At 35.5% G+C, this 19,056-nt stretch overlaps 2 protein-coding genes across 4 annotated transcripts in view; both read left to right on the top strand.

The window, feature by feature from the left end:
- The window catches only part of LOC124838029 (uncharacterized), a 32,988-nt gene that overhangs the window by 7,649 nt on the left and 6,283 nt on the right, over positions 1-19,056 (top strand). For all 3 annotated transcript variants that reach the window (XM_088093814.1, XM_088093815.1, XM_047313534.2), the window contains exons 8-16: positions 5,982-6,023; positions 6,509-6,622; positions 6,733-6,887; positions 7,333-7,463; positions 7,730-7,836; positions 7,935-7,977; positions 8,106-8,197; positions 13,125-13,173; positions 18,797-18,867. In XM_088093814.1, coding sequence (XP_087949940.1) covers positions 5,982-6,023; positions 6,509-6,622; positions 6,733-6,887; positions 7,333-7,463; positions 7,730-7,836; positions 7,935-7,977; positions 8,106-8,197; positions 13,125-13,173; positions 18,797-18,867 — 804 coding nt within the window. The remainder of the gene's footprint in view (positions 1-5,981; positions 6,024-6,508; positions 6,623-6,732; positions 6,888-7,332; positions 7,464-7,729; positions 7,837-7,934; positions 7,978-8,105; positions 8,198-13,124; positions 13,174-18,796; positions 18,868-19,056) is intronic.
- LOC148195613 (uncharacterized) lies at positions 1,372-4,918 on the top strand. Its single transcript, XM_088093817.1, has one exon. The coding sequence runs from the start codon at positions 2,137-2,139 to the stop codon at positions 3,262-3,264; it is 1,128 nt and encodes a 375-aa protein (XP_087949943.1). The 5' UTR covers positions 1,372-2,136; the 3' UTR covers positions 3,265-4,918.

The raw sequence follows: 19,056 nt of genomic DNA on the forward strand, positions 1-19,056 counted from the left end.
CTTAGTACGTTTACCAAAAACATTATTTTATAGGGAGAGCTCGTCTAGCTTGTTTAGCTAGGTATAACATGAATCCGTTTAGCAAGACTCTTGTTGACGCATTGTATGAGGAAATCGTTTATAGAATGTTCACTAAAGCTTTTCTTAGAGCTTTATCATAAACGCTTATCTTTTATACTAGACCTTTTGTTTAACAATATAGGTTTTACAAAGGTGATACTTTGTTGATCTATTTCGCTCGTGGTCTTTGTCTATTTGTCTTTAGATCATGTGAAAACACTAGACGATCTTGATCTTTGTCTTATCAACCTTTCTTTCTTCTTGTGGTATTGATTAGTTGCGGATACTTTTTTGTGTTCTTCTCAAGAGCTACATGTCATCCTCTAAGCTAAGAGTGTATTCTTATATTTTGCATGTTAAGTTCTATGTATTATGATTGAGTTATGTCTTACTAGATCGATTCTTGTGCTTAGTGTTTTATTTGACATTTCTTCTATATTCTTTCATATCTCTTCTGTTATTTAATTGCCTTATGTAGCTCTAGATGTAATCTTGATTTACTTTGATTTGGCATGACACATTGATGCTTCTAATGTCTAGACGTCTTTCTTTTTATGCTCTTTTGTATGTTTGATTACTCAAGACTATTTCGTTTAATGTTGTTTCTTAAACTTCAAAACCAGAGATGCTTTAGACGATCCTAGTTTCTCTCTCAAACGATCTTGGCTTCACAAACCTCACATCAGGTCATGCCAAACTGTATCAAGGCAGAATTGAAACGACCAAACCAAGCCCAGGGAGATTGCTTCAAACCATAGAGAGACCGTTGAAGCTTACAAACAAGACAAGAATCGCTGGGAGCAAGAAAACTAGGGGGTTCATCCATATAAACTTCTTCTTGCAATTCATCATGTAAGAATGCATTTTAATATCTAGCTGATGAAGAGGCCAATGATGAATAGTAGCCATAGCTAGAAACAAATGGACACAGAGGAAAAGGTGTCACCATAGTTGAGACCAAAAATTTGTGTATATCCTTTGACAACCAAGTGAGCTTTTAACCGATCAATATGACCATCAAGTCCAATTTTCACTGTATAAACCCAACAACAACCAACTATTTACTTGTCAAAAGGCAAAGGAACAAGGTCTCAAGTGCCACTGGAATGTAAGACTGCCATCTCCTCTACCATTGCCAGACGCTAGCTAGGATCAGCCATGACTTCACATGTAGTCTTAGGAATAGACAAAGAATCCAAAGAAGAAACAAAGGAGAAATAGGATAGTGACAAACAATGATAAGTAATGGTAAAAGCATAGGGAGGGTTGGGATTATGTGAGGAACAAATACCTTTTCATATTGCAATAGGAAGTTTAGGTGCAGGAGGCGTGGGTGAAAGGGCGGTTGGAATAAGAGATGATGCTTGAGGATTAGTAGAGTGAGTCACAATTGGAGTTTGAACCCGTATGTAGAATTGAAGCAAAGGACGTTGAAGAGAAGCAATCACCTGAGTCGGAACAATTCATGTTAGGTTTCTAGATAGAGGAAACCAGGAAAATGAATGCAAACCCAAACTCACTGAATAGACCTCGTATTGTTGATTCTAGGAAACAAGTACAACATGAATGCATCCAAGGGACAATGTTCCCTTCACACATGATGTCAATGACCCTGTCAACAATTCTCCAAAACATCCAAGAAAATGTCTCCAGCATACAAAGATCCCCCAACTATATATAGAAAGTCTCACTCATCCTAACAACCCGACCAACAACCACTTTTTAATATGTTTCTGTTAGGGAACTAATTGTATCTAGTAGAAGAAGAAACATTACCCAGCCTAACTGCCTGGCAGTTAGGTAAGTCAGTATAAAAGGGGTGGGTTGGTTGGTGAGAGGGGGAGTCTTTGAGTGTTATTGTTTGGCGGGAACTCTTGTAGTTCTTTGGAGGGAGGTTAAGCTCTCTGGTTACGTTGTAACACCATTCTTACTGATTCTTTTTCAATAAAAGGAGGCTGTATAATTCAGATATATTGTCTTTGTGTGTATTCGAGTGTTTTTCCATAGGTTCTTGATCCAAGAACCTATCATTTGGTCCGACCTGCCGGATCCAAACGAATTGGAGAAAACGCGAAGATGGAGAATGCGACGGAGGCAAGGCTTGAAGCCATTGAGATTACGATGGAGGGGATGAAGGCTGAATCGACGGCGGTACGAAGGGACCTTCAACAAATAATGAGGATTTTGGGAACGCAAGGCCATCACGGTCCTCAGGCGGAAGGGAGTTCAGAAGATAGCTCCGTCAACGATAATCAGCATAGGGGACCCAGAGTGATTGGAGTGGGCGAAAATGGTGGAAAAGGGGAAGAACAGAAACCGTGGAGGAAGAGGGTAGAGTTACCGACCTTTGAAGGAGAGGAGCCACTCAGTTGGCTCAATCGGGCAGAAAGATTCTTTGACATACAGAAAATAACGGACGACGAAGAAAAGGTGGAACTCGCATATGTGAGCATGGAGGGGAGTGCGGCGTACTGGTTTACGTTTTGGAAAGAGAAGGCTCGAAATCGATCGTGGGATGGCCTGAAGGCAGCCATGATTAATCGCTTTGGGAAAGGATTCAGAGGCACGGTGTTCGAGCGATTGGCCACTCTACGGCAAGAAGGCACAGTGGAAGAATTTGTTCGGAGTTTCGAAACGTTGATGGGGCAGACGAAAGGGGTACCGGAGGAACAGGTGTTAGGGTATTTCTTGGCGGGGTTACGGGAAGACGTGAGGGGACAGGTGCGAATTCAGAATCCTTCTGAATTAATGGAGGCGATGAGGATAGCAAGGGATGTGGAAGACGCGGCGCTGCGAGTTCAAGGATGGCAAGCGAGTGGGTCTAAGACGAACCCATACGTTATGCGACCCATCGGGAATGTGACGCGAACGGAGCCGGTGAGAACTGCGACGACCCAAGTAGTGAAAACGGAGGGTGGAGGAGTCGCGAGAAGAGAGGGAGCGATGGCGGCGAGCAGCTCGATAGGAAGTGTGACCGGAGGCGCCGATAATCGGGAACGGACGGTGCGAAACTTACCGTATCCGGAATTTCTTAAAAGGAGAGAAGAGGGTCGTTGTTTCCGGTGCGGAGGCCCCTTTGCTCCTGGCCACCGATGCTCGGAGAAGAGTCTGCGAGTTTTGCTGTTGGCGGAGGATGAGGATGAGGATGACAGCAAGAATGCACTCAATATTTCATGTTCCCCGACTAAAGAAGGCTGTGGGTGAGAAGAGGGTGCCTCCGTTGGAAGATGGGGCGTTAAAAAAAAAAAAAAAAAAAAAGAAAGAGCAGTTTTTCAACCTTGGGGACAAGGTTGTTGGGGAAGGGGAGTATTGTTAGGGAACTAATTGTATCTAGTAGAAGAAGAAACATTACCCAGCCTAACTGCCTGGCAGTTAGGTAAGTCAGTATAAAAGGGGTGGGTTGGTTGGTGAGAGGGGGAGTCTTTGAGTGTTATTGTTTGGCGGGAACTCTTGTAGTTCTTTGGAGGGAGGTTAAGCTCTCTGGTTACGTTGTAACACCATTCTTACTGATTCTTTTTCAATAAAAGGAGGCTGTATAATTCAGATATATTGTCTTTGTGTGTATTCGAGTGTTTTTCCATAGGTTCTTGATCCAAGAACCTATCAGTTTCCTCCTAACATACACATTACATATTCTATCATTACGCATTGTTGTAGAAACAACCTTGTCCTCAAGGTTGAAGTCTAGAAATTGGTCCTTAATTGTTGCAACAGCTTCCCACGTGGCTGCCTTAAGGCTTTCTTTTTGCCCTTTAATTAGCACTTGCTGCAAGGCTTGATCTCCCATCAGCAGATTCATCAAACTTAGGGAAGATTCATCAACTTTGGTGGCCTTCTTTCCATCACATCTACCAAACAGCTTGGTAGGTAAAAGCAGACACTTCACTTTTGGAGGATCATCATGATAGACCTAAAGACCATTAAGAAATCCTGCAATTGCACAAACATCCATCAAAAGTTTCTTCGTCAAAGTAACTTGTGGTTGAGAAGGGTTATCTCCATACGTAAATGGAATCCAACTCTGGAAAGAAGATTTCTGAAAATATCTTCCTCATCTCCAATATTTCCGTAGAAGAAATCTTGCGTCCACTTCTAACTTCTCACTCATCCTAACAACCCGACCAACAACTACTTTTTAGTATGTTTCCTTCTAACATACACATTACATATCCTATCAGGCTCCATGGTGGAACTCAATGTCTAGTTTGTTGCTGACTTCCTAGCAAGGCAGTGGTGAAACGGTTTTTGCAGGGAGGTCCATGGCAGCTGCATTGGCTGCCCCAAAATGGCAGCAGTGAAAATCGCACTCCCTGGTAGAAGAAGCAGCCTTGGGCTTGTTTGACCAGACCTGACCTTACCCGAGGCAAAATCCTAATATTTTTTGGAATGGGTTATAGGACTCAATAATGCAGCCCAAACCCTAACCATTCAAAATCCAACCCAAACCCTAACCCTAACATAAGAGTAACCATGCTCTTCCTGCAAACCCAATTTTCACCTCCCTCTGTGATGATGGTGATGAAGATGGAGTAAGAGGATATTCATGATGATGAAGATTGGGGGAAGAGTTAATCCCTCTCTTAATTGGGCAATTGTTTATGAAGCTTTAGGTGTTAGTGAGCCAATAATTTATACAAGGAGAAAAACAAACAATAAAAGAAAGCAACCATCAAGTAATGGTATTGGTATTGGATGTTCTCAAGGAGGTGCAACTTTGGCCTCAACACAAAGCAAGGGCAAAGAGATGATTCAAGTTGTGGGTTGATGATGAATTGGAGTTTGATAGTTCTAAATTTGAGTCAAAAAATATTGAAGAATTATTTGACTTTAGCCAAGCTTTCTCTAAAGGAGAAGAGGAGGGATATCCTTAGATAACATTGAAGATAATTATGTTGGGATCGAGGAAGAGCTAGATAATTAGAAATCTAAGATATTTATCTTATGTTTTGTTATTCTAAGTTTTAAACTTGAAATTTGTGGTGTTTTGATTTGATGTAATTGTTATTTGAATTTCTAGAAATAATATTATTATTAGTTATGATTGTCTCTTTCATTATTCTTGCTTTACACTTATATTTGTTTATTTTTTCTAAAGTATCTATATGTATATATTGTATTTTTTGTCTGCAATGCTTTTGCCAGACATGTTATAGTTTTCATTATAATTTTATATAGGATTTTTGGGGTCCTCTAAATTTTCCATTATTCGATATCTCAATAACACTGATTGCTTAACACATTTTCATGGTCCCCGATATTTTCCATTATTCGATATCACTTATTGCTTCACACTTTTCATACTAATACAAGAGTTGAAATGTTAATTATGTTTTTGCTTCTCTTCCTTAGAAGTAGCTTGTGAGGAAGCTCTACTTTTTTCACTGTACTTATATTTATTAAAGGCTATTTTTAGTATTTGGAATTTCTCCATAATTGTGTTCATCCTATTTTCTCCTTTTACGGAGAAGAGAAACACAACAAAATTAGGTGAGATGCTACTTAATGACCTAAATAAAGGAATGGTTATCTTGATACCCTTCTTTAGATAAACTTTCGGTAACCACTTTTTGGAGGACAAAAAAAGCCAATATAAATTATTTAAGCTAAAATCAATTTATACATTTCAAATTTTATGTAAGTTCTCTCATTTAACTTGTACACATGCCAATTTTAACTTATGGGAGAAGCTTAATTAATTTTTTCCTTTTTATTTTCTTTGGAGTGTTTATTGAGAAGATAGTCTAAACAAGACCATGATAAATTCCTGAGCATGCTACATATGCTTAGTGACAAGACACAATTCCTAAACATACGAAAACAAAATTATACCTAAGATAACAAATTACCCTTGTATATTACACATCATTGTCTCGATTTTCATTTCTTCTAGATATTCTAAATTTTTGTTGGTCCTTGTCCAGCATTTACATGATCAATTACAATGGAGGATTCGAAGTTCACATGTAAGTTTCTGCACTTTTGATGATTCACTATTGGTCTTCAGCATTATAATTTGTGTCACTATCTTGGTTAAATCCTTGTGAAACAAGTGGCGTTAAAAATCTCTAATGAAAATTATAATATCACGTGTTCATGGTGAGGAAATAAATGCTATACATAAAATATTCTTCACATTGTTGATTAGATGTTCCTTGCTTCTTAAATTTTAGGCAGTCTTCATATCTAGAGGTTTCTTTACATGAATGTGTGCTTTACTGTGTTCTCATTTATTCTTGCACCAAGTTATTCATTTTAATATTTGTTTCCATTATATGGGTGATTAATGATTTCTTCGTGCCCATACTCTCATTCACATTATTGATTTATCATTATAGCATTTTTTGGTTCATGCTTTGGTTTTAAGTGAAGTGTCTATTTGATTCTGTCAATTTTGCAGTCAATGGTTGATTGATTATTTAAAAGATCCGTGGCTACTCTTTTTGGACAGGATAGAATTGGAGAGTTAAGCTCTGTGCTAGAAACACGTGCTGATAACGGTAATCATGTTGTTGAAAGTCCAGGTTCTGGAAATTTGACAAGTCACAATCATAATGATTTCATGGTACTATTGGCATGTAATCTTCTTTCATGCTTTGTCCTCATATTTTTTGTGTTTGTCATAGTATATTTTTCTTTTTGTCACTCATTAATTATAATTTAACTTAAATTCAGTTTCAGCATAACTTCTCCCAACAAAATCTTATCGGTAATGAACAAAATCATCAGTCAACAAGCAATATGGCAGGATATATGCACCCAGCACTTAATGCTGATGTAAACTGGTCTATCAAAAATTTCAACTATCAGCAGATGTCTAAGGCCGATAGGTTCGTATTGTTTGTCCACTTGTGTTGTTTACTAGTGAATATAACTTAACTGTCATTGGTTAGGAGCAATACGTAGCGTGGCATCTTGAGCTGTAGATGTAGTTACGTGTATGCAAACACTCATGGCCATCTCGTAGTCCTTTAGTTCCATCGGCAGTCTGAGAAGATTAATGAAAAATGGTCAAGAAGTTTCGACTGGTGGTTTTTTGGCCTAATATGATGGGAAACATTTACTTCTATTTTACCATTTGTTTATCTGCACTTTCAACTTTGACAGACACATTTACACACACAATAGAAAAGAGGAACCAACTTGACCATTTGATCTAACTTGAACGTTCATGATCAGAAGTTTTTTTAAAGGGGACAGCTATTTAGAGAAGTCATATGACTTTACATTTTCATGTTGATCATACTGTATGATCCTATGGTTGGATTTGTTCAGGGAGGTATTCTCGCATGGTTCAATTGATAAAGTTGGAGGGCAGGACAAAAACATGGAAAGAAATTTTGTTAATACCAACATGTATCAACCACAACCTGAACTAGATGAGACGGCTTCCTCTGTTTCCGAGGGTAATTCATGATTTTTTATTTTAATATATATATATATATATATATATATATATATATATATATGTGTGTATACATAACATACACATGTGTGTATATATATATATATATATATACATACACATGTGTATATATATATATATATATACACATGTTTATGTATATATACATATATATATATATATATATATATATGTGTGTGTGTATATATATAGGTAGATAGATAGATTGATAGTATATCTTTTTATACTGACGACTGATATTCCTAGATGGCCCTGGCATTGAGAATTTTCAAATTTCTGGTGATGCTATTCCGGGAGAAAAGCTTCTTGGATGTGGATATCCAGTCCGTGGAACTTCTCTTTGTATGTTTCAGGTGAATATTCTTTCCATTAATATTGAACTTAGCACATCATCCATAATTTCCCTCTCTATTATTTACTGATATTGCCATTATTCTTGGCTTCAAACCAGTGGGTTCGGCATCTTGAGGACGGCACTAGACACTACATTGAAGGTGGATTGGACTCATACCTCTGGCCATTTATTTTTGGAATTTTATGCCTGTTTGCTTAGTGCACTGTTCTAATACAAGTTTAACATAAACATGATAATTGATTTTCATCTATGTTTTTCTTGAATCAGGAGCCACAAATCCAGAGTATGTAGTTACAGCGGATGATGTTGATAAATTGATAGCAGTTGAGTGTATTCCAATGGATGATAAAGGCCGGCAGGTTTGAAATATATTAGTTATATGCACAGTCTATCATATATCTTGTGCATGTTATATGTTATACTCATTGCCATATCTATGGATGCTATAAATGCATCGAGTTTTATTATTTTAAATTAGGATATGCTTGTTGGATAAGACTTTTCTATCATGTTCCAAAAGCAAAATATGGAATTTGTGTTTAAATTTTGAACCTATGTTTGTCTTCTATGCTAAAGTATTGTGATTCTAGGGACTTCTAGTGAGAAATAAAAACAAGACAGGAAGAATTATTCCTATATGTATTATGAAGGACTATAAGAGATACATAAGGGTATTAGATGAAGGGGGACCATACAGGAAACCCTGTATCATAGTCAAACTGGCTATTTGCGTACAAATCAAACAGTTTCATGACACAGATATTATGGTAGAATATTCCTCCAGGTGTCTTTTCACCTTTACGGCCTCCACAAAGGTCTCACTTTCCATGTTGGCTCCAAACGTACCCTTGACACAAGGAAGTTGAGAGAAACGAAAGACAATAACTTGGGATCAGGTTTACAAATAAAGAGATAATATCATTTTTTAATTGACTGTCTTGGTGAATGGTTGAAGGGGTATCATTGGTGCACATCAGTTTGCCATGTTCCCCCAGACTTTTTGAACATTTCGCATGAAATACTTGTTTCAGTGATAAATGAATAGTAGACTTGACTACAATGCATAATTGAGTATCAATTTGATTGAAAATGTGAGAAAATATTTATGTAACTAATGCTGACAGCTCATAAGTATAACATATAATAGTTTTCCAAAATCTTCTAACTACCTACATTAAATATCCATTCTAACAACTACCGATATTTAATACATATTCTAATTCTAACACTCTCCTTTAAGTTAAAGCATACAAATTGTATGTATTATGTTGGGAACAAATAAATTCAACTTGAGGTCCCTTTACACATTTTGTTAACACGCCTACAAGTTGATCATTGGATTTGACCTAAGAAGATTTGACACACCACAAAAGTGGTGTTTCCTCGTTGGATGTGTGTGCAGATATGAACACACCACAGAAGTGAGCACAACACCACGTCTGATATAAATTGTTGGGTCAAACATGATCATGCCCTCTGACACGTCGGGGATGACAATCATATTCTTTGCCATGGCAGAGAGACACGTTGGAGAATGTTCAAGACACACAAATAAAATTTACTAAGAAAAATTAAGGAAATCAGAAAAAAAATGGATTCCTATAGCCATGGCATGACTCCACTTGCGGGAAGTAATGATGCGGGGGCACACCACTAGCACCCTATGATGCAAATGGCGGTGGCGTAGGCAACGGTAGCTCCCAGTGCAACCTTGCCCATGATAGCAGAACAAGTTGAATTAAGCAAAGTCCAAAACTTTTTCCTCTGAAGAATGAAACCCGGATTAGATTTTAGAGGGGAAGTGAGAGATTGTTGTTATTGGGTGCAGGAAAATGAGTGGTGTGACCTTGGTGGAGGATAAGGAAAGAGAGGTGAAATGAAGTATGACAAACAAACATCAAATAGTATTAAACACAATAAAAAAATTAAAACTAGGAAAATTATTGTAAATATTTATGTGAGCTTATAGAAGACTAAATAATGGTTAAACTAACAAATTAATTAACTTCATTCGGTTGAGAGAAAATACCGAATTTGACATCAATCTCTTACAAATTTATGTAAAACTTCACTTTTTGATAAAAAGAAGTAGGAATCGAGATGATTAGTTAATATAAGTAGTTTCCAAACCAAAAGATTGTATAAAAAGAGGTTCATTTTTTTATTTCTATAAATCATAATATATATATATATATATATATATATATATATATATATATATATATATATATATATATATATATATATACTCTAAAAGAGAATGAATTGTATTATTATCATTCATATCTATTACATTCTTCTTACCTCTATTTGTAGCAATCTAATCTTCTAAAAAAGGGAAATAAGGAAACAATATTCTGAAAAATAATCTATAACATCCTACAAATATTTTCTCTAATTAGGAATATTCTATAAATATTTTCTCTAATTAGAAAGATTTTCCTCTAATTACAACACTCTCCCTCAAGTTGGTAAATGAATATCAATCATTCCCAACTTGCCTACAAGATCTTGAAATCTACCCGGAGGGAACCCTTTTGTAAAAATATCTACTATCTGAAGTTCTATAGAAAGGTGAGTTGTAATCACAAAGGCTCTATCTAGATTATCTTTGATGAAATGTGTGTCAATCTCAATGTGTTTTGGCCTTTCATGTTGTACTGGATTATGGGCAATGCTCATGGCAGACTTATTGTCACAGTGTATTTGCACAAGGTTGTCCACCTTGACTTTAAGGTCATCCAAAATGATTTTCATCCAGAGTCTTTCAGACATTCCTTGAGCAACAACTCAGAATTCAACTTCTGCACTAGAACGAGATGCTCAATCTTGCTTTTTGCTCCTCCATGCTACCCGACTATCTCCAAGACACACACAATATCCAAAATTAGATTTTCTATCAGTAATAGAACCTGCATAGTCAGCATCAATATATATTTTCATAGTCAATGTGTCTTCCCATTTGGACTTCAATTAGCATATTTGTTTACAAAAGGTTTTCCCACTAAACGATTTCATGATCTCACATGCAAGCTGAATAGATATCCATTCACAAGCTTAAGGGGGAGTGTTGTTAGATGAATATTGTTAGAATAAATATAGTTGTATGTGTGTATGTGTGAGTTATAACACAACAATGTGTGTGTATGTGAGTTTGTGAGTTGTAACTTGTGAGGTGTATTAATCTTAGTGGTCTTCCATTGCTGAAATCCTATAAATAAAGGATGAAGAAGGGTGGAATTAAGCCCTCTAAAACATACATTGTTCCCTTTCCTTATTTCAAGTGTGTGTGTGTGTGTGTGTGTATATATATATATATATATGTATTGTCTGTAAATATGTATATATTATCGTGTTCGTGGCCAATATTTTTTCAATTTAGCTGTATCCCTGTATTGGTGTCCGTTTGTATGCTTCATAGGACAACAACTTTCTTGGATTGAATGATAGTCAAATTTTATGTGTTCAGTCGTCTCATGGAAACATTGAATTGGGGATAATGTGGAGAGGAACTTGGTTATCACAATACATCTTCATTTGTTGGATCTCACAATTTTAATTCTTGAAGAAATTGTTTACCCATACAAGTACACAAGTGAGACACGCCATTCCCCTATATTTAGCTTTAGCACTAGAGTTTAGTAATAGAGAGATAAAAAAGTTTGCCAACAAGTGTTTTATATTAGAGTGTCAAGAGTGGACTTTAAGCCTAAGTGAACCTTACCAAACCAGCATATAAGGTGAGGTTTGCACCCACTTATATACTGTGAATTGGCCTTATCTTTAGTCTATGTGAGACTTCCAACACACCCCCTCACGTTGAGGCATATACATTTCGAGCGTGAGACTAGACATTAATGGGTGGTTTGATAGTGGCCTGATAGCGAGTGAAACAATAGACCCAACAAACTTCGGTAGGATAAGATCTAACAATGGCTTTGATTTCCTATTAAGAAGTGAACTTTAAGCCTAACTCAACTTTACAAAACCAATATGAGGTTAAGCTTTTTCCCCACTTATATATTGTAAATTGACATTGTTTTTAGTCAATGTGCGACTTCCAACAGAGAGATGTCAACCTTGATCTGCCATTAATTTTTTATTTGGATCCATAGGGTTATTTATTGGTTAGCCGTCAGTCATGCATGTTTCTTCCAAGACATCAAAAACATATTTCCTTTGAGAAACTACAATGCCTTCCTTTGATTGAGCCACATCAATGCCTAGAAAGTATGAGACTTCCAAGATCTTTGGTCTAACTACTACCTATATTTAATACATTTTCTAACAAATGAATGGTAGATTTAAGGACAATGTATAATAATTGAGCATCAATTTTCAACTAACAAGAAAGTGAAAAACAACCGTAAAAAGTGTGAAAATTTTTTAACGAATTTCGATCACAATGAAAGTTACTGATTTGGAAAGAGGACGGAGAAACAAGTTTGACTTGGTGGTCAACATGGGAGAGGAGAATGGACAACGATAAGAAGCAGCGGCGACAAGGAATGGGGTAGTGCATCGAAGCTTCAATCGTCACAACTTTTGTGGCATGGTGGTCATTTGGCCAGGATGATCACAATCATGGTGTCACCAGTCCTAGAGGTGGTGGCAGCAACAGTGATAGTGATGGCATAACGACAACATGGCAAGGGGACCAAACTGGGTGGTGGTAGTATAGTGGTTGCAAAAAACAGTGGTTGGAAAAAAAAACAAAGAATGAATTAAAAGAAGAGGAACAATTTCTGGAACAAATTTAGTACAGTGGGTTCAACAGAGAGAGACAAGAGAGAGACAAGAATTAAACCTAGCTCTAGATACTATGTTAAAATAAAAGAGAGAGGCATAGGCTAAATCCATAATGTGTGTAGAGCGCATAGGGTTACACATTTAGAAATAGGAAAATACAAAAAGATAGACCTAGGCCCATTACATCTAACACCTTTTACATTTCCTCCTCCTTTTTAGCATAGATCTAATAGTCTTCTCTTTGAATTTAAGTATGAGTCATTCAGGACTTGATATATTTGAATTTATACTTTTGTATACTGTTAGATGTTAAGATGTGTGTTTCTGTTAATTGAGCTCAGCCGTATTAAGGGCATTAGCCCATATCTTACATTATAAATAAACTACCTTATTTGTATGCAAAAGTCACAAGGGATATTTTCTCCCAATCTTCTCTATTTCTCATGTATACAAATATATTATTGAATTTGCAGACATGTCTCCAGTTCAGTAGAATGTTATTCTTGGCTTATTTTTGTCAAATTTGTTCTTTGTTAGGGGGAACTGGTGAAGCTTTTTGCTAATGATCAAAACAAAATAACGTGTGGTAAGTTCATTTGCAGTTTAATCTATAAGACCTACACTGCACTTTTTTATCTATTTGATGCTCAGGAATATTTTGATGGCCTGAGTTAGATTACTACAAAATAATGATTGTTGAAAAGTTTTAGAATTAAATTAGTTGACTTGGCTATAGCTTTCTCTTATTTGAACTAAGAGTTAAATTAGGAGTTGATTGTATTGAAGGACAAACTTCTAGGGTATGTGTAAGTGTATCCTTTCACCCTCATCTTGACTTTATACTTAACTACCTTACCTTTAGATTAATATATCCAACAACACCTTACTAGCTCTTGAACTATGTAAGGAAATAAATAATTATCAAATCCTTTAAAATAAGAAAATAAAAGTATGTTGAAATGAATAAGATTTTTTTCCTAATTACTATAGGGATATTGAGAATATTTTTATCGTAAGAATATGTTTTTACAACACTTGACCATAGTTGACCACTCCATTTCTTTTCGACGACAATTGGATATGGTGTGTCTCGCCAAGTGACGTCCACCCATGATGGTCATGTCCTTTAATCCTTCGTCACACACAACTTCTCTATTTGTTGTATCATGGTATGTTAAATTCATGCACCACCATCCATTCACCGGAGCAACTCCACCTTTCCTCCACAAGGCTCACTAGGTTTCCTTGTCCCTGTTTTGCCCTCAGTATCTCCATGTCTAAGAATGTAAATCATGTCAATTAGCAAAACATATTCTGTCTTTTTCTTTTAGAAAAGAACTAAAGCAAGATGCAACTCTATATTTCCTATATTTCATTCTGACATTTGGGATCCAAGTCAAGTCACATCCTTTGGGTTTCATTATTTTGTCATTCTTATGGATGAATATTCTCATTTTACTTCACTTGATGAAATATTGATCAGAATTTTTGAATATTTTAGAGTTTTTCTTCAATGACATTATAAAGAAATTTGGTAAAATAGGCAAGATCACAAGGAGTTATAATGCCAAAGAATGTTTTTCTTCTACTTTTTCTATCCTTTTAAATTCACATCATATTATACATTAGTCTATTTGTCCTTATACACCTCTTCAAAATGGTATATCAGAGAAGAAAGGTGTTCAAGTAGCTCAATCAAAGGGAGGTTTTGTAGTTTTTTTAAGGTGTTTATAATTGGTGTTGTAAGTTAGTTCTTGCAAAATCCTCTTGAATTGATTGTTTGAATGTTGACATTTGTATTCTAAGGTACCCATTACTATGAACATGCACAATGGATACATACCCAAATATTCTATGTTGGAGTTTATTAGTAGGGTCTAGGTTGGATAGTGTTAAGAACTGGACTTTAAGCCTAACTAAATTCCACAAAACCGGCTTGTAAAATGAGGTTTGCACCTATCTTATATATTACTTGAGATTGAAACTGTAAAATAATTCTTGAGGGCTTGAAAGATCCCTCTCACTTTCATTCTATATATAAGAAAGTTTTGATACAAAGTACATGATAAATAGAGTAACCCTAGACACAATATAATGATGATAAATAGGGTAACCCTAGACACAATATAATGATGATAAATAGGGTAAATATTCTAACAATACCCTATAATGGCCTTATCACTAGTCGATGTGGGACTTTCAACACACCCCCCCTCACACCGAGGTATATACATCTTATGCATGGGACTAGATATTAATGAGTGGTTTGATAGTTGGTGAAATGATATGTCTAACAAACACAAATCTCGCTATGATAGACTCCATGTTAAAAAGTGGACTTTAAGCTTAACTCCATCCCACAAACATTGGGTTGTTAGAATTACACAGCGGAATGTTCGTGAGTGGACAAAAACCAAGAGGGAGTGAATTGGTTTACTTAATAAAATCATGCTTTTTAAAAAAAAAATTCCCTTTCTATAAACTGATTTTATAACAACAGTAAGGATAAATAGTGTAGGGAAAGAGAAATTCGCATAAGGAATTTTATAGAGGTTCGGATCAAAAGACCCACGCCCATTTGTTAATGTCTCTAAAGAGTGATTAACCAATCACTAAAAATAATGTTAAGAAGTGAACTTTAAGCCTAACTCAACCCCACAAAACTGGCTTCTAAGGTGAGGTTTTCACCCACTTATATATTATAAATTGGCCTTATCTCTAGTCGATGTGAGACTTCCAACACACACCCCTCACGCCGAGGTATAGACATCATCCAGAGCGTGAGACTAGACATTAATGGGTGGTCCGATAACGGCCCGATAGCGGGTGGAACAACATGTCCAACAAACAACAAATATCGCTAGGATAGGCTCTAACCATAGCTCTGATATCGTGTTAAGAAGTGAACTTTAAGTCTAACTCAACCCCACAAAATCGGCTTGTAAGGTGAGGCTTGCACCCACTTATATATTATAAATAGGCCTTATCTCTAGTCGATGTGGGACTTCCAACAAATAACCAACAACTTACAATCACATAGAATAAAGTTAAGGTTGAAAACACAGGAAAAACACTAGAGGGGGGTGAATAGTGTTTTTCAAATCCTTTCTCAAGGCAATGTCTAATGATTTGTAAAGGAGATATATAATTTATAATGTTTAGACGCTGGTTTTTATAAGATGAGTAATCAAAACGTTTTAGATAACAAAGAAATAAACCACAAATTTTATACTGGTTCACTCAACCTGAGCTACGTCCAGTTCACCCTTAAGAACTCTTAAGGGGTTCCACTAATCTTTTTCAAAGATTACAATGAGTTTTACCTCTGTAGGTTTACAAGAAGTATTCTTACCACTTCTGGTTTACTTAGTCAACACGACTAGTCCAAGTTTAACCACTCCTAGTTTACAAGTATTCTAACCACTTCCGATGTCAAACCTTGATAACACTTCTCGACAAGTGTTTTGACTCTCTTCAGAATTTACAACACAAACAATATTAAGAGTAGAGGTACATATGATAACTCTCAAAAAGTGGATATAAACAATACAAAGAATTTTGTGATTTGCTAAGGTTTATCTCTCAAAAGAAATATATTGTCAGACAATATATGAGTGCAGCAAGCTTGAGTTCATTATTATATTCCTCTTATCTTATCCTTCTTGTGTTATCATTCTAGTCTTCTCTTCAATCTTTCATCTATATATAATTTGTCTTGAAAGATGACTGTTAGACAAGGAAGTTGACTTCAGGAGAGTAGGTAGCCTTTAGGCAGGAACTCAAACTTTAATCTTCTTTGTAGGGGTCAGAGCTTTATCATAGACTTAAGCAAACTAAGCTTATATGATGTGACAGAGTAGAAGGCTTCAAGGGAGACATTTCCGGAATGTTCTTCTTCTCTCACAATGTCTTTTTCTTGGGTGCAGTGATTCTGATTCTGATAATATCTTTCTGCTTTAGTGATTTGCACAAATATCAAGAACAAAGAATACAAGCATTGAAGACTATAACGTTTGACCGTCATTCATTAGACAATGTTTTCTTTAAAACACTTTGCTTGAGATCAAACTTGTATTGAATAAAAATTTCTTGTTTAACCGTTATTCATTAGATGATGTTTTCTTTAAAATACTTTGCTTGAGATAACACTTGTATTGAATAAAAATTTCTTTTTAGCCTTAGTGTTATACAAGACTTGCTTTTTCATAAGACGCTTTACTATTCATATAGTCTGTTAAATGATTTCAAAAGAGAGACACTTTCTTTTCTTAAACACGGTTTATGAGTTTTGTTCATTAGACAATTTAGTCCAGAAAACATTATTCATAAGCTTGGCTTCAGATGTTATAAAATATTTCTTCTTTAGACGCTATTTCTTTTAAACAGTTTTTCATGCTCAACAATATTTCGTTTACTGCCTACTGTTAAACTTCAAAACCTGAGTTGTTTAGATGGTATATTCTTTAAACAATCTTGTCTTAACAAAGGTTAGAAAACACCTCCTTTGACACAAAGGACAAACAACTTTCCTAGCAACAACACCGACACTCAATCACTTAGACCCACCAGTGAAAGTTCTCGCTCCACCTAGGTTTTTCAAAGCCCCTTTTTACAAACACTGAGAGTTTCTCTAGCACACAACTCTTAAACCCCTGAATCAAAAGTTCTTTTGAGATTAGTTTAGGTAAAATATATAGACTCTTATTTTTGAAAATTAGGTCTGAAAACTGAAGATTCTTTTCGCAACGGCCACTGATAATCGATCATTATAAGTGGTAATTGATTATTGTAAAAACTATTTCAAAAATTAATTTCTCATTGTGATAATCGATTATTATTAGTGATAATCGATTATTCTAGAGGCTTTTGGAAAAATCTGAAATTAACTGGAATAATCAATTATCATTAGTAATAATCAATTTATTCCAGAGGTTTTTTTGAATAATAAAACTTTTCATGAGTGCTCTGCTGCTTGGGTTCTACCTATTGACTATTGGTCTACTAATTTAAATAAAATACACAGATTACAAGATTTCAACAACTAAAATCTTAAGTCTTTAATATATCTCTTGAATTCAAGCGTTATTTAAATCTTCAATACTTCTCCATGAGCCATCATCATCAAAACTCTTTATTGAAGCAAGATGTCTATTTTCTTCTTTTGCCAACAAACTGCTTGTAAAGTTAGGTTTGCATCCACTTATGTACTTTAAACTGGCTTTATCACTAGTCGATGTTGGACTTCCAATCGATAGAATGAGAATAACTTCCATGGGAGAGTCTTTGATTCTAAGATTTTAGAGAGCAACATATTGATAAGATAAGTAGTAGTAAGAAGGGCTTTAGTTTGTTCTAGTAACTGACTTTTTCTTTTCAGCAATCTCATTCTGTTCAGGTGTGTTAACACATGAAGATTCACGAATTATCCCCCCTCTATGACAAAAAGAGTTGAACTCAAGATTAAAGTAGTCCTTGGCATTATCAGATCAATTCTCTTAATATTGACTCCAAATTGATTCTTAAATTGTGACATTGAATGAAAGCAGAACTAACCTTGGATTTTTGTTTAAATAGGAAATCCTAAGTCCCCAGGTACAATCATATATAACGTTTATATACCGTTTAGCATTTGACATATTTGGGACATTAGTAGGACCCCATACGTCATTATCAACAAGATTAAAAGGGACAATAGTCCTCTTGTTGCTAATGGGAAAATGTACACACTTATGTTTAGCAAAGTCAAACACCTCATGATGGAGACTCTACACCTTTAAATTCTTAAACAAGTAAGGAAAAATCAATTTCACAACTTGAAATGAAGGATGTCCCAGCTGACAATGGTATAGGTTAGCTTTCTCTTTACTGGTTATGGGGGATTCATATATGAGGGAGTGGCTCTTGATAGACTGATTAGGATCCTCCTTCAAAATCCCAATAGCTAGTCTCACACTTGAAATGTTCAATACTCGATAGTATGTTGAAAATTCTACATCAAATTAAATTATAATATAGAAACATGTGTAAACCTTATTTACAAGCTGATTTTATGAAGATAGGTTTAGAGACTCTTTCTAACAGAGCCACCAACACTTGCTAATAAAATTGCATTATATTCATGCAAGTATGATATAATATTTGTGATATTATTATAGTATTTTCTCCTTTAATATTCTTTAATTGTAGTTTTCTGTTGGCTGACTTTATAGATTCTGAAATGCAACATGAGATTAACACATATCTGTCTAAAGGAGAAGCAATATTCAGTGTTCTACTCTTGGTAGGTCTGGTTTATTTGGAAAATCCTTTTATGATCTGATTTTATTCATTATATCTATGCATAATCTATGTGGTTCATGGTGTACATTTAGAGTTCATGAGCAATCCAATATATCTCATGAACCAGCTGATCTCATCTTTTACATAATTCAAAATATCAAATATTAAACAGTAGAAGAATACTTAATAC

The sequence above is a fragment of the Vigna umbellata genome, chromosome 7, assembly GCF_029865625.1.
Source record: "Vigna umbellata cultivar VRB3 chromosome 7, Vumbellata_1.0, whole genome shotgun sequence".
Classification (NCBI taxonomy): Eukaryota; Viridiplantae; Streptophyta; class Magnoliopsida; order Fabales; family Fabaceae; genus Vigna; species Vigna umbellata.

Bases quoted from the DNA above. Each gene is read 5' to 3' on its own strand.
- LOC148195613 (XM_088093817.1), top strand. From the start codon at position 2,137: ATGGAGAATGCGACGGAGGCAAGGCTTGAAGCCATTGAGATTACGATG.